The sequence below is a fragment of the Stegostoma tigrinum genome, unplaced genomic scaffold (assembly GCF_030684315.1).
Source record: "Stegostoma tigrinum isolate sSteTig4 unplaced genomic scaffold, sSteTig4.hap1 scaffold_102, whole genome shotgun sequence".
Lineage (NCBI taxonomy): Eukaryota > Metazoa > Chordata > Chondrichthyes > Orectolobiformes > Stegostomatidae > Stegostoma > Stegostoma tigrinum.
In genome coordinates this window covers 885,331-901,716 of record NW_026728054.1, presented here as the reverse complement: position 1 = coordinate 901,716, position 16,386 = coordinate 885,331, and the positions used below count along the sequence as shown (strand labels likewise).

At 45.3% G+C, this 16,386-nt stretch overlaps 1 protein-coding gene across 3 annotated transcripts in view; it reads right to left on the bottom strand.

Annotated features, from left to right (window-relative positions):
* LOC132207571 (uncharacterized) overlaps positions 1 to 16,386 on the bottom strand; it is a 369,490-nt gene that overhangs the window by 2,651 nt on the left and 350,453 nt on the right. For 2 of the 3 annotated variants that reach the window (XM_059643523.1, XM_059643522.1), the window contains 2 exons: positions 14,631 to 14,767; positions 3,487 to 3,755 (listed from right to left, as the gene is read on the bottom strand). In XM_059643523.1, coding sequence (XP_059499506.1) covers positions 3,487 to 3,755; positions 14,631 to 14,767 — 406 coding nt within the window. The remainder of the gene's footprint in view (positions 1 to 3,486; positions 3,756 to 14,630; positions 14,768 to 16,386) is intronic. The other variant, XM_059643524.1, reaches the window with a different exon arrangement.

Genomic DNA, 16,386 nt, shown 5'->3' with positions numbered 1-16,386 from the left:
TTTCTTGTGCTGGGAGAGAGCTGGGACAGATAAAATAGGTTGAATGGCCTCCTCCCATGCTAAAAATGTCCATAACTGTTCTTGGCCCTGCGAAATTGAAGTGGCCATCCTTTCATTATGACTGTGAGACGCAGCATGTTACGATAGATGGTACAATGAAGAAATCCTTTGTTATTAATGAATTTTTCAGCACTAGGCATTCTTCCGAAGTCAAATGTTCGATATGTACCTGTTGCACTGACTTGGTTCCAAACAGTTATAATGTGGAGGTGCTGGTGTTGGACTAGGATAGACAAAGTCAGAGCTCACATGACATCAGGTTATAATCTGACAGGTTTATTTGAAATCACACAAGCTTTGGGAGTGCAGTCCCTTCATCAGGTGCGGTCAGGGAGGTAAACACACAGACACACAATTGATAAGCAGACAGATCAAAACATCATACAACTGGTGTGAGTGGAGTGTCAGATAATAAGTCTTCATCCAGGATGTTTGTTTGTTTGCAGATATTTTGTTGAAGAAACACACAACTTGTCGTTACAGTCAGTGTGGTATCTTATAAATTCTTGCTTTTGAAATAAAGGTTAAAACTCTAAGACAGATTCTGAACACAAGCCTCGAAACTACAAGTCAGAGTCTGACCTGAGATGCCACCTTTTGTACATTCCTGTTGCGCTGCCTGATTATCATGACAACACAGCACTGACATGGACTTTATAAACGCTTTACTTGCCTCTAACACTCTTGGTCACCTGTATAGAGTTATTATCTGACACTCCACTCACGCCAATTCTATGATCTTTTGATCTCTCTGCTTATAAGCTGTGTCTCTCTGTGGTCACCTCACGAACTGCACCTGATGAAGGGGCTGCACTCCAAAAGCTTGTGTGATTTCAAATGAACCTGTTGGACTATAAGCTGGTGTCATGTGACTTCTGACTTCAAACACTTACAGAATGTGTCTTCAATCCTACCGTGACTTGACAATAAGTCAACTTCTTAAAATTTATAAAATGAGAATGTCAAGTGAAGTATGTCTAACCTTGAGCGTTTAAAAAAGGAAATATTACAACCACAGTCCAGTCAGACAGTAAAGACAGAAGGAATGATTGAATCGACTGTGTCTGACACCACACAATTAATCCCCCTGATGGAAGAAAGGTTGGCTGCGTTCTCTTTCTTCAGGAACGTCCAGCTAATACCACCTTACTACTGCTTGTTTTATTCATCTCATGTTCCATCTAATTCCTTGCAGTCTTGGTCAAACCTTCATGTAATTTATTCAAATTTTCAAAGAAATATATTTAACTTTATATTCCACAATTTTAACATCTCCTTTTAAGGTTTGAACAGTTCAGTTCGTACAGTGCACATCTTGTGTTATTAACTGGAGAACATGGTGGAAAAATCAAGATATATTGACAAGTAAACAAATGGCTAACTTCTGTTTCCTTGTCAGTAATGCCTTTTGAACAGAACATTAAGTTGCGCAACTATGTAGAGATAACAATTTAAAACTGGGAAGACCACTTTGTGGTCCCCACACCAATCTCTATTCACTACCTACTGATTGCATTACTCCGCCTTGGCAACAATGTAATATTACGCTTGTCTCAGCACAACCTTGGCATCTTGTTTATCCCATGATGAACGTCCGACCACACATTCATGCAATCCCTAAAGCTGTCTCTTTACATCTTTTCAATTCTGCCTACCTGTCTCTTGTCTTGGCTCATGAGCAGTGAAACCTTCATCTGGAACTACTTCACTTCTGGACCTGACAATTCCAATGCATTCCCTGTTGGAGTCCCACATTTGCCCATTGAAAACTTGACGTCGTCTAAAACTCCACTGCCCGAGTCTCACCTTGAACCAAATCCTCTTCTCTGTACTTTCGACCTGACTGATACTATTAACAGTAATTTTATTAAATTCTCATTTTTGTTTACAAATCGTTCCTTGGCTATGCCTATCGCTATTTTCGTAATCTCCACCAGTCCAACTATACTTCAGGATATCTGCACTCGTCTAATTATGTCCTCTTGCCCACTCTTGATTTTAAACGGCCCACTACTAGTTGCCAAACATTTAATTGTGTCGGCTTCAAACCCAAGAAGAGACTTCCTACACCTTCAGCGAGCAAACTCACATCCCGAACCTCAACCCGAGCAACAAATCTTCTCAAAACTCGCTAACTTCCTACACCTCTTAGCCTCTGTACGTTTTCTCTTTTAAGGCACTTTTTAAAACAATCCTCTTTCATCAAGCTCTTGACCGTCAGAACTAACAACTTAATAAGGCTCAGTTGTATTCTGGGATTGTGAATACACCTTTCAGACGCCTTCAAAGTTTCCCTCCATTAAAGAGATTTTATAAGTGGTTCAAGTCATTGCCAAGCAGAGGGGGACGAATTGGGGAGTTACTTCAAAGAGCTATGATATGCCAAACGACCTCCTTCCACACTGGCCAACTCTGATTCTACAAAAACAAAAATGATTTTCAGACTTGGGAAGATCCCTCAAAAATGTCACATCTAACCAGCTTATGGGCAGAGTCGAGCTGCTGAGATGATAGACCAGGATTTAGGGGTACCAGGAGTGATAATATGCTGAACACAATCAAATTTTGAGGTTGTAGAATGATGTGGTCTTCATCATTTTTGACACTTGGACCATTTTCCTTCCTTTCCACAGAACAAGTCAAATAGCGGCAGCACAATGTTGCATGGCCGCTCAAGCCTGCTCCACCGTCGATGATGATTGTGGCTGGTCTTCCACATCAATTCAACTTTTGCTCATATCTCATCCTCTTCTCAAAACATCGATCTATTCACGTGTAGTATCCCTCTCGCTAACTTCATGAGAATTCATTCCAATCACTGAACTCCTAACGCTGACCCACCCCAGGTCAAAAAATTCAGCTGAGATCAGGAACTGATCTCGCCTGTATGGCTGAGCTGGCTTTTAAAAAGTTTGCCGGTGAGAGAGTCCCAGTGAGAAACATTCATTAAAAAAAATAATTGCATGGATTGCTCTCCAATCCTAAACTCTATTCAAATTCAGTTGGTTTGTGATGCAGAGTGATGCCCTGCAGAGAGGGCTCAATTGCCATACCAGTGAGCTGACCACAAAGGGTCTTCGCCTCAACCGCTCTACTTGACTGAGGCGTGGTGATCTTCAGGTTAAATCATAACCAGTTGTCTCTCTCTAAGGAGTCGCCAAATGGCGTGCTAAGACTTTACCTTTAACCCTGATAACATGGCAACAAGCAGATAACTCAGCTGATGTCACTGACTAATAGAATCCTCAATTATACTGATATTCATGTTGTGATATCATCAGAAGGCATGCTCAACTAACTTTTAATTTGCAAATTCAGTTAACAACCATTCAATCAATATTACTGAATACTCATATTACTGATCGTCTCGATACAACATTGTGGTTACATCTGTTCATAAGTGAAGTGTAATGTAATTGCACTTACTGTGGTTTTATCAATGTGATCCTGCAATGAGTCAATAAGCAGGTCACCCACAGGTTGCCAATCAGTGTGGACCCCCTCAGCTGTTATCACATGAGCCTCAAGATCATCCAGCGCTTTCTGCAGTTCTTGAAGTTTCTCCAACGCCTTTTCCACCTGTTTCTGCCAGTTGCTCGCACGGGTTTTCAATTGCTCCCAATTTTCCTTCACTTCTGTTGACTGTTTGCGGACAGCTTTGGCAATTCTCTGGGCTCTCTCTTCCGGGGTAGGTTCTGGAAATATGAAGTGCAAATAATTTATCAACTGTTCATGATTTTGATCGATAGATTTTCTTTCTAAACCCCTTTCCTTTAAAAGGTCTCTCTGGACTTTCTCCTGAAATTGGGATATATAAGACTGAAGCACATCAATGATAAATTCTGTAATTAGCTAGCAGGTCGTGGAGCCATGAACAGAGAATCACAGAGAACCAATACAAAGCCAAATAAAATTCCGCAGATATTTGAAATTTGTCACTACCAAGGAAGCTTTAAAAAAGGAAAAGGATTACTGACTAAATGGGTACAATTCTCAACAAAAGATTTGAAAAATCCTTTCAGTGTATCTTTCGTAGCTATGAGACAAACATCCAACACAAACCAACTTTCATCTTTCAGGACTGGCAAGTTAGAATGATAAACCCAAAGTCTACCCTGCATAGTTCGCTCTAGAACTCACTTAATGAGGTTGTTAAGAGATGTAGAGATAACAAAGTGTGCAGCTGGATGAACACAGCAGGCCAAGCAGCATCTGAGGAGCACAAAAGCTGACATGTTGGGCCGAGACCTTTCATCAGAAAAGGGGGAGGGGGAGAGAGTTCTGAAATAAATAGTGAGAGAGGGGGAGGCGGATCAAAGATGGATAGAGGAGAAGATAGGTGGAGAGGAGACAGACAAGTTAAAGAGGTGGGGATGGAGCCAGCAGAGGTGAATGTAGGTGGGGAGGTAGGGAGGGGAGAGGTCAGTCCGGGGAGGACGAACAGGTCTCCGGGGCGGGAAGAGGTTAGGAGGCAGGAAATGGGGGTGGGGTTTGAGGTGGCAGGATGGGATAGGTGGGCTGGTTTTGGGATGCGGGAAGGGGAGGGGTGATTTTGAAGCTTGTGAAGTCCACATTGATACCATGGAGTGCAGGGTTCCCAAGCGCAATATGAGGTGCTGCTCCTGCAACCTTCAGGTGGCATCGTTGTGGCACTGCAGGAGGCCCAGGATGGACATGTTACCTGAGGATTGGTAGGGAGAGTCGAAACAGTTCACGACTGGGAGGTGCAGTTCTTTAGTGCAAACTGAGCACAGGCGAAGCGGTCCCCAAACCTGTTTGGTTTCCCCGATGTAGAGGGGGCCACAATGGCAACAGTGGATACAGTCTACCACATTAGCAGATGTGCAGGTAAACATCTGTTTGCTGAGGAAATTCTTCCTGGGGCCTGGGATGGGGGGGAGGTATCGGGACCAGTGAATTTTAAACGTTTTGATGACAACATTTATGGATATGCAGGGAAAAGTGCTGGGTGTCGGGAGTGCTAGAGGGGAGTGTGGAGCGGATAAGGGGGTCACCTAAGGGTGGTGGGAAAAACGTCTTTGGTGGTGGGGTCGGATTGCGGATGGCAGAAGGGTCGGAGGACGACGCATTGAATCCAGATGTTGGTGGGGTGGTACGTGAGGGCGACGAGGACACTGTTTTGGTAGTTATTATGGGGTGCGGGTGAGAGGGATGAGTTGTGGGAAACGCGGGTGACACGGTCGAGGGTGTTTTTGACCACTGAGGAGGGGTAAGTTCCGGTCCTTGAACAACCCTCAACAGTTTCTCTTTCAATTCCTCCCACTTCCTACAGACAAAGAGGGTGGCCAGGGTAGCCAAATGGGCCCAAGCTATGCCTGCCTCTTTGTAGGTTACATGGAACGCTCCCTGTTCCGTACCTACACTGGCCCTCAACCCCACCTCTTCCTCCGTTACATTGATGACTGTATCGGCACCGCCTCGTGTTCCCACAAGGGGCTCGAACAGTTCATCCACTTCACCAACACCTTCCTCCCGAACTTGAAGTTAACCTGGACAATCTCTGATACCTCTCTCTCCTACCTGGACCACTCTATTTCCAACCACTGAGAAACAAATATCCATTTCAACTCCACCAATTCCCACAGCTACCAAGATTACACCTCCTCCCACCATATTCCTGCAACAATTCATCCCCTATTCCCCATTCCTTTGCCTCTGCATCTGCACTCACAGGATGAGGTATTCTATTCCCGTATATCTCAGATGTCCTCATTTTTCAAGGACCACAACTTGCCCCGCTCTGTGGTTGATAACGCCCTCGATCGTGTCTCCAGCATTTCCTGCAACAAATCCCTCTCACCCCACCCCGCAACAACAACCAAAACAAAGTCTCCCTCGTCCTAACGTACCACCCCACCAACCTCCGGATACAACGCAGCATCCTTCGAAACTTTCAGATTCTCTGGGAGGCTACGGAGGTGGTGACGGAGCCTTTGGCCTTGATCTTTGAATCCTCATTGTCTACAGGTTTAGTACCAGAAGGCTGGAGGGTTGCAAATGTTGTGCCCTTGTTCAAAGAGGGCAGTAGAGATGACCCAGGTAATTATAAACCCAGTGAGCCTTCCGTCTGTTAGAACATAGAACATAGAACAGTACAGCACAGAACAGGCCCTTCAGCCCACAATGTTGTGCCGACCATTGATCCTCATGGATGCACCCTCAAATTTCTGTGACCATATGCATGTCCAGCAGTCTCTTAAATGACCCCAATGACCTTGCTTCCACAACTGCTGCTGGCAACGCATTCCATGCTCTCACAACTCTCTGCGTAAAGAACCTGCCTCTGACATCCCCTCTATACTTTCCACCAACCAGCTTAAAACTATGACCCCTCGTGCTAGCCATTTCTGCCCTGGGAAATAGTCTCTGGCTATCGACTCTATCTATGCCTCTCATTATCTTGTATACCTCAATTAGGTCCCCTCTCCTCCTCCTTTTCTCCAATGAAAAGAGACCGAGCTCAGTCAACCTCTCTTCATAAGATAAGCCCTCCAGTCCAGGCAGCATCCTGGTAAACCTCCTCTGAACCCTCTCCAAAGCATCCACATCTTTCCTATAATAGGGCGCCCAGAACTGGACGCAGTATTCCAAGTGCGGTCTAACCAAAGTTTTATAGAGCTGCAACAAGATCTCACGACTCTTAAACTCAATCCCCCTGTTAATGAAAGCCAAAACACCATATGCTTTCTTAACAACCCTGTCCACTTGGGTGGCCATTTTAAGGGATCTATGTATCTGCACACCAAGATCCCTCTGTTCCTCCACGCTGCCAAGAATCCTATCCTTAATCCTGTACTCAGCTTTCAAATTCGACCTTCCAAAATGCATCACCTCGCATTTATCAAGGTTGAACTCCATCTGCCACCTCTCAGCCCATCTCTGCATCCTGTCAATGTCCCGCTGCAGCCTACAACAGCCCTCTACACTGTCAACGACACCTCCGACCTTTGTGTCGTCTGCAAACTTGCTGACCCATCCTTCAATTCCCTCGTCCAAGTCATTAATAAAAATTACAAACAGTAGAGGCCCAAGGACAGAGCCCTGTGGAACCCCACTCACCACTGACTTCCAGGCAGAATATTTTCCTTCTACTACCACTCGCTGTCTTCTGTTGGCCAGCCAATTCTGTATCCAAGCAGCTAAGTTCCCCTGTATCCCATTCCTCCTGACCTTCTGAATGAGCCTTCCATGGGGAACCTTATCAAATGCCTTACTGAAGTCCATATACACCACATCCACAGCTTGACCCTCATCAACCTTACTAGTCACATCCTCAAAAAACTCGATAAGGTTTGTAAGGCATGACCTACCCCTCACAAAGCCGTGTTGACTGTATTTGATCAAGCCATGCTCTTCCAGATGGTCATAAATCTTATCCCTCAGAATCCTTTCTAACACCTTGCAGACGACAGACGTGAGACTTACCGGTCTATAATTGCCGGGGATTTCCCTATTTCCTTTCTTGAAGAGAGGAATTACATTTGCCTCTCTCCAGTCCTCAGGTACGACTCCAGTGGAGAGCGAGGATGCAAAGATCTTCGCAAGTGGCGAAGCAATTGCATTTCTCGCTTCCCAAAGCAGCCGAGGACAAATCTGATCCGGGCCTGGCGACTTGTCAATCTTAATGTTTGACAAAATTTTCAGTACATCAGCTTCCTCTATCTCTATCCATTCCAGCATGCACACCTGCTCTTCAAAGGTTTCATTCACTACACAGGTCGTTTCTTTCGTAAAGACAGAAGCAAAAAACTCATTTAGGGCTTCCCCTACCTCCTCAGGCTCCACACACAAGTTCCCTATGCTATCCCTGATCGGCCCTACTCTTTCTTTGACCATTCTCTTATTCCTCACGTAAGTGTAAAATGCCTTTGTGTTTTCCCGGATTCCTTCTGCCAAGCCTTTCTCGTGCCCCCTCCTGGCTCTCCTCAGACCATTTTTGAGCTCCTTCCTTGCCTGCATGTAATCCTCTCTAGCTGAACTTGACCCTAGCTTCCTCCACCTTATGTAAGCTACCTTCTTCCTTTTCACTAGAAGCTCCACCGCTCTCGTCATCCAAGGTTCCTTTATCTTACCCCGTCTTGCCTGTCTCAGAGGGACATATTTACTCATCACTCCCAACAACTGTTCCTTAAACAATCTCCACATGTCTATAGTTCCCTTACCATGGAACAACTGCTCCCAGTCCATGCTTCCTAACTCGTGTCTAATCGCATCATAGTTTCCTCTTCCCCAATTAAATATCCTCCCATTCTGCCTAATCCTCTCCTTCTCCATAGCTATGTAGAATGAGAGAGTGTTATGGTCACTATCACCAAAATGCTCTCCCACCACAAGATCTGATACCTGCCCCGGCTCGTTTCCGAGCACCAAGTCTAGAATGGCCTCTCCCCTCGTCGGCCTGTCAACGTACTGCGTTAGGAAACCCTCCTGAACACACCTTACAAAAACAGCTCCATTCAAATCTTCTGCTCGAAGGAGGTTCCAATCAATATTAGGAAAGTTAAAGTCACCCATTGTTGCAGGAAAAGTTTTGGAAAGGATTATAAGAGATAGGATTTATAGTCATCGAGCAAGCACCAATTTGATGGGAGATAGTCGACATGGATTTGTCAAGGGCAGGTCGTGTCTCACAAGCCTCATTGAGTAATTTTGGAAGGTGACCAAGCACGTGGATGAGGGTCGGGCAGTTGACGTGGTGGACATGGACTTCAGTAAAGCCTTCGATAAGGTTCCACATGGTAGGCTGTTGGAGAAAACATGGAGACATGGGATTGAGGGAGATTTAGCAGGTTGGATTAGAAACTGGCTTTGGCTAAGGCGGCAACCATTGGTGTTTGATAGAAAATATTCAGCCTGGAGTCTGGTGACTTCTGGTTTGTCTCAAGGATCTGTTTTGGGACCACTGCTGTTTGTCATTTTAATAAATGACTTGGACGGAGGCATTGGTAGATCGGTTAGTAAGTTTGCAGATGACACTCAAGTCGGTGGAGTGGTGGACAATGTGGAAGAATGTTGCAGGTGACAGGTAGACTTGGATGAACTGCAGAATTGGGCAGAAAGGTGGCAGATGGAGTTCAATGCGGATAAATGTGAGGTGATTCACTTTGGGATGAATAATAGGAAGGCAGAATATTGGGTCAATGGAAAGATTCTTGGTAGTGTTGCTGTGCAGAGGGTGTCCATCTATGTCGATCCCTGAAAATTGCCATCCAGGTTGATAGTGCTGTGAAGGCGGCTTCCGGTGTTTTAGGTTTTATTGGCAGTGGGATTGAGATCCAGAGCAACTGTCCAAAAAACTGGTGCGGTCTCATTTGGAATATTGCGTACAGTTCTGGTCGCCCCATTACAGGAAGGATGTGGAAGCATTGGAAAAGGTGCAGAGGAGATGTTGCCTGGTCCGGAGTGAAGGTCTTCTGAAGAAAGGCTGAGGGACTTGGGTCTGTACTCATTGGAGAGAAGGTGGTTCAGAGGGGATTTAATAGAGACATACAAGATGATCAGTGGATGAGACAGGGTGGACAGTGTGGGTCTTTTTCCGAGGATGATGACGTCAGCTTGTATTCGGGGGCACAGCTTAACAGTGAGGGATAATAGATTTGAGAAAGATATCAGAGGCAGGTTCTTTACTCAGAGAGTGGTAAGGATGTGGAACCCCCTGCCTGACAATGCAGTTAGCTCAGCCACATTCGGGGCATTTCAACAGTCCTCGGATAAGCATATGGATGATAATGGGATCGTGTAGGGGGATGGGCTTAGATTAGTTCACTGGTCCATCCACATCATCGCAATGAGCAAAAAAGCACACCGTTGTCTCTACTTCACAGGAGGCTAAGGCAATTGCGTGTGCCCACAAGGGCAACTTTCATTGATGTACCACAGAAAGCATCCTATCTGGATGCATATCACAGCACGGTTCCTCTAGCAAAACAATCCCGAATTATTATGGCTCCTGCCTTTCTTCTTCCAGGCAGAATTGGTTCTGCTTTGTCATAACTAATTTGGGAGAAAATCCACGCTCAGTCTAAGTTAATTCTTCCAACAATTCAGATACCATGGAATACTGAGCAATGAGTTGGTGTGTGAGAAAAAGAGAGAGAGAGAGAGAGAGAGAGAGGGAGAGGGAGAGAGAGAGAGAGAGAGAGCCAGAGAGGTTGGGGGGTGGGGGAGGAAGAGAGAGCGCGCGAGAGAGAGAGACAGCGCGAGAGAGAGAGACAGCGCGAGAGAGAGAGACAGCGCGAGAGAGAGACAGCGCGAGAGAGAGAGACAGCGCGAGAGAGAGAGCGAGAGAGAGAGAGAGCGCGAGACAGAGAGAGAGAGAGCGAGACAGAGAGATGGGCGATGAGGGAAAGAGGGAGAGACAGACAGACAGAATAGGTGATAGAATGTGAGTGTGTGAGCGCCTGCATCAGACACTGAGAGAGATGTTGCTGAGGTGGAGATAGTTGAGAGTGTCGATCACCAACAATCTCTCCTGGTCCACCCAGATCGTCGCAATGGGCAAAAAAGCACACCAAATGTCTCTATTTCCCCAGCAGGCTAAGGTAATTTGGAGTGTCCGCAAGGTCAACTTTCATTCATGTACCAGAGAAAGCATCCTATCTGGATGCATGTCACAGCATGGTTTGGCAACAGCTCTTCCTGAGATCACAAGAAACTGCAGAGTCATGAACACAGCATAGTCCATCATGCAAACCAGCCTTCCATTCGTTGATTCCACCTCTATTTCCCGCTGCCTCGGGAAAGAAACTGACATAATCAAAGGCCCTTCTCACCCGCCAATTACACTCTCTTCTCCCTTTTTCTGAAGGGAAGATGTAAAAAAAGTTTGTATACATGCGTGAAAAGATTCAAGAACAGCTTCTTCACTGCTGTTATTGGACATCTGAATAGGACACTGAAAAGCTTAAATCTAATTTTGATCTTGCTCTCTGTGCATCTTCTCTGTAGCTGTCACTATGTTCCGTTTCACTAATGCGCCTTGTTTGATATACCTGTCTATACTGCATGCAGAAGAAAACTTTACACTGTACCTGGGCACATGTGACAATTATGACTCAAATCAAGATAATAAAATGTGAGGCTGGATGAACACAGCAGGCCAAGCAGCATCTCAGGAGCACAAAAGCTGACGTTTTGGGCCAAGACCCTTCATCAGAGATGCTGCTTGGCCTGCTGTGTTCATCCAGCCTCACATTTTATTATCTTGGATTCTCCAGCATCTGCAGCTCCCATTATCTCTGACTCAAATCAAATTGACTGTGTGCAAGAGAGAGGTGAGCATATGATTGTGCTCAAGAGTGCAAAGACAGTGCATGAAAGTGTGTGTGTGCGCACGACAGAATGTGTGTGCCAGTGACTGTGCTTGAGAGTGTGTGAAAGGGAGTTAGCACAAGAAGGGAGTGTTACAGCATGCATGAGGGAGTGAGTGTGTCTGTAAGTGTGAGTGAGCTTGACAGCAAGTGAATTTGCAAACCTAAGTGTGTGAGGGAGAGATTTGTGGTAGTATGTGTGTACTTGAGAGTGAGAGCATTGGCAAAAGATCCTGCAACAGTGCATGCAAGTGTGCCACAGAATGTGTGCAAGACCGTGTACGACTGTGTGACGGTATGGAGTATGAATGAGTGAGAATGTGACAGAGTGTGTTCGTGAGAGACTGTGTTCCTGACTTTTTTTTGTGTGTGTGTAGTGTGTTTGTGCATGAGGGACAGAATATGCATGTGCAACATAGTGTGACTGTGAACCTCTGTTGGTGCCTGTGAGTGAAGTGATGGGGGAGAACAGGGAGAGGAGAGATAAAGACAGAGAGAGAGAGAGACAGAGAGAGAGAGACAGAGGGAGAGAGAGAGAGAGAGAGAGAGAGAGAGAGAGCGCATGAGAGAGAGAGAGAGAGTGCATGAGAGAGAGAGAGAGAGAGAGAGAGCGCATGAGAGAGAGATGAGATGAGGAATTAGAAATGATGGGTGGTCAATACCTGGAGGAAAAAAAGAACAGTGTGTGAGTGTTAAGAGAAGCCGCTGGATGTAATATGGAGGCTATTGTTTTTTTTATTGTACTAAATGAAAAGCAAGTGTCACCTCTCAGTGTTGGGGGACAGGGGATGTGCATTCGAGAAGGAGATATCGTCAGCCTTGTCAGAGACAGCAGACAAGTTGCAAATGCATAGAAACTGACATTAAAGCTTTCTTATCAATGTGTAAAGAGGTGAGACAAATATGACGAGTCAATATTGTACCTTTGCGCTCAGTAAAATCATGGAATCATGAATCAGAGAACCCTTACAGTGTGGAAACAGGTCGGTCAGCCCAACATGTCCACACTGCCCCTCACAGCATCCCACCCAGACCCATCCACCTATAACTCACCTAACCTACACATCACTGAACACCTTGGGAAATTTAGCACGGCCAATCCACCGACCTTGCACATCTTTTGACTGTGGGAGCAAACTCGAGCACCCGGAGAAAACCCATGCAGGCACATAGAGAATGTGCAAACTCCACACAGAAAGTCACCAAAGGGTGGAATTGAGACAGTGGTGTTAACCAGAGCCACTGTGCTCTATATTATGCGAATTCAGCTGCAAGCATTTTTTTTTAAAGAAGGGAAACTTACCATCGTCACAGGATTAGAGTGGTTTCAATCTTCTATCAGCTTTGAGAACCTTACCCATATCTGCCTTCACAAGGGCAAGGTGATGGTAATGGTGTGAGACCGGTTAGTGTGCAGCAGCTCGCCGTGCAAAACATTAACGGCACTTTCATTGCTTTTTTCCTAGGGGCATAACAGAAAGACAAGAACATGAAAAAATCCTGAAATCTTTCTCCAATTTCAATCTCAAAGGGACCATCCGTTCCTCAAAAGTCATAACCAAACTGAACATGGGCCTCCTGCAGTGCCACAAATGATGCCACCCCAAAGTTGCAGGAACAGCAACTCATATTCCGCTTGGGAACCCTGCAGCACAATGGACGTGGCTGACAGCTCTGTCAACCACGAATGCAAGGAATGCTCAGTTGAGGAAGAATGCAGACATTTCGGAATCCCTCCAGCAGAAGATGATATCATTAGAACAAATCGATCTGTCTGGACAGTCCTGTTTGTAGATTTTGGGAAGTAAGACTCTATTGTTTGTCATCAAGGATATGGTTGAGTGATCATATTCAGACTGAAGAGACCAAGAATGTGAGGCTGGAGAACGGGTGCAGAACCATGCCTCTCGGAATTCCTGTGCGTGTCTATGCTTGGCTTGGGCTACTACGGTTACCTTGTCGCAGTGTCCTCTGAGAGGCGTGATTCTCCACCCATAATGCAACCAACAAACAGATACAATTGGACCCCCACACACAAACCCATACAGATCAAAACCGGAAATGACAGTACTCATGGTAACAGACCGGACAGTGTCAATTCCAGACAGAGTAGAATAACATCGTTTCATTGGAGGCTGTACCCATGATGTCACCGATCATGGTGACGAAACGTCTGAATGAGAAGAAGCCAGCTCGGCGAGCAAGTTCACAACCTCAATCAGAGAACTGGCTGTTTTGAACTACCTTGTTCAAGAGTTTCAGTTTTGATTTTGAATGTTAAATCTCGCTCCCACATAGGGATGGAGGATTACTGTTAACAGCTGCATTCTAACTAATTCATATCGAATCATTATTGTTTTGACCAGTCTTCGGGTCAGGCTCCCTCGGTGACTGAGTCTCCCAAATTGTTAAGTTCCCTCATGAAAGACTCCCCTTCTTTACACACCCAACTAGATCTACCTCAGTTGGTCTGAATTAAGCTGACTAAAAAGGATCTTTGTCTTGTGGATACCTTCCTATGTTTCAGAAGGAGTCAAGATAACTCAGGGTGACACGGTGACTCAGTCGTTAATACTGCTACCTCACAGCACCAGGGACCTGAGTTCCATTCCAGCCTCCGATGACTGTCTGTGTGGAGTTTGCACATTCTCCCCTTGTCTGTGTGGGTTTCTGCTGGGTGCTCTGGTTTCCTCCCACAGTCCAGAGATGTGCAGGTTAGGTGGATTGGCAATGCTGAATTACCCACAGTGCCCACGGATGTCGAGGTTAGGTACATTAGCCATGGGAAATGCAGGCTGACAGGGATAGAGTAGGGGAATGGGGATGGGTCTAGGTGGGATGCTCTTTGGAGGCTTGCTGTGGGCTTGTTGAACTGAGTGGCCTGTTTCCACACTGGGGATTCTATAAAACTAGCTTCTCCTGAACTCGTGAGAGAGTGAGTTTTATCAATTGCTAAATGCAAGAAGTCATAAGGCACCACAAATATGCACAAGTTAGAAACAAGAAATTAGCTCAAAAACCATAAAAGTTAAGAGGGATACGGACACTTCAGCCTTTGGATTGTTTGTGAAGAATAGAAAGTGGGATGTTGTGGCCACTAAGTTGGGCGATGCCCGTAATGTTGATATGAATTCAGCAGTTAATTTTGAGATTCTTGTTGAAATTCTTTTGACCTTGTTTCCCTTTTGACATTGCCCAGGTTTGCAGAGCTCAGAGCAAGAGATTTTCTTTTCTTCTTACCTGCAGCATAGAGCGATGAAACGGCTGTCCCAGAGCCGTGACCTCCGCAACTCCTGAGACCACACGAGCACATTCGCCCAGGAATACACACGGACTGATACGAAAGAACTATCGGGATAACAATACTCAGCGTGCTACTGGAAAAGACAGCATGTACAAACAGAAAACAGCTGTAAATAGTGTCAAGAAGTGAAATCAAGTGATAAAGCTAAATTCATGGCTCTTTGCTTGCGTGCTCATTGTATTCAGAACAAAATCAACAAATTAATAGCACATTTCTAGGTTGACGGGCATGATTTTATAGCTATTACAAAGACATGGTTACAAGGAGATCAACACTGGAGCTAAGTGCGCAGGGCTATACGGCATTCCAAATAGACAGGCAGGAGGGAAAGTGACTGTAAGCAAAGAAATTAGTATGAGAGCAAGAAACGATCTTGGATCGGAAGATCTAGAATCCAATTTTATTTATTTGTTAATGGGAGGAGGACATCCCGAGCTACGCAGTGTTTATTGTCCATCCCTAATTGCCCAGGGGACAGTTCAAAGTCAATCATATTGCTGTGGGTCTGCAGTCACATGTAGGCCAGATCATGTAAGGGTGGCAGTTTCCTTCCCGAAAGCACATCAGTGAACCAGGTGAGTTTTTCTGACATTTGGCAATGAATTCATGGTCATCATTATATTCTTAATTCATGATTTTCTTTTATATTGAATTCAAATTCCACCATCTGCTGTGCTGGGATTTGAACACAGGTCCCCAGAATGTTATCTCAGTCTCTGAATTAACAGTCCAGCAATAATACCTCTCGGCCATTTCCTCCCCCATCGTGGAACAAGAAAGCCTGTAGCTGACTCCCACTTGGGAAAAACAGTGAAGCAGGAGCTTCTTAAATGGGCGATCGCATCTCCTTACATTTTAAGACAGCCATGGATAATCAGGACCTTGTGGGAAGGGACGAAATTGGGGGAGGGAAAATAACATCAGTGTTAGGTAGGAGCTGAGCAGTATTAATTGGGAGGAGCTTTTATTGAACAAGTCAACATTTGATATGTGGGAGTTATTTAAAGACCTACTGATCAGCGTTCAGAACTGGCCTATTCCAGGGAAGGAGGAATGACAAGGATGGCAATCGAAGGACATACGGACATAAGAAATAAAACAGGAGTAGGCCATCTGTCTCTTCCAGCTCGTTCCGCTGATCTTTTTTGCGGACTCAGCTCCACTTACCCTCCCATTCACCATAACCCTCAATTCCTTTCCTGTTCAAAGATCTATCTGTTTTGGCTTTCAAAACATTCAACAAGGGAACCTCAACTGTTTCAGTGGGCAGAGAATTCCACAGATTCACAACCCTTTGGATGAAGAAGCTCATCCTCAACTCAGTTTTAAATCTGTTCACACTTATTTTGAGGCTGTGCCCCCAAGTTGGAATTTCGCCCATCAGTGGAAACAATTTCCGATCCATTTGTTTCATAATTTTAAAAGTTTCTATTAGATCACCCCTCATTCTTCTAAATTCCAGTGACTGCAATCGGAGTCTACTCAATCTCTCCCCATACAGCAACATTTTTAATTCTGGAATCAACCTCGTGAACCTCCTTTGCACCCCCTCCAGTGCCAGTACATCCTTTCTCAAGTGAGGAGACTAAAACTGTACAAACTACTCCTCACCAAGCCTCACCAGCACCCTATACAACTGTATACACCCATTTCCAAAAGTCACTGCATCCCATTTCCCTCAGTCACTGCATC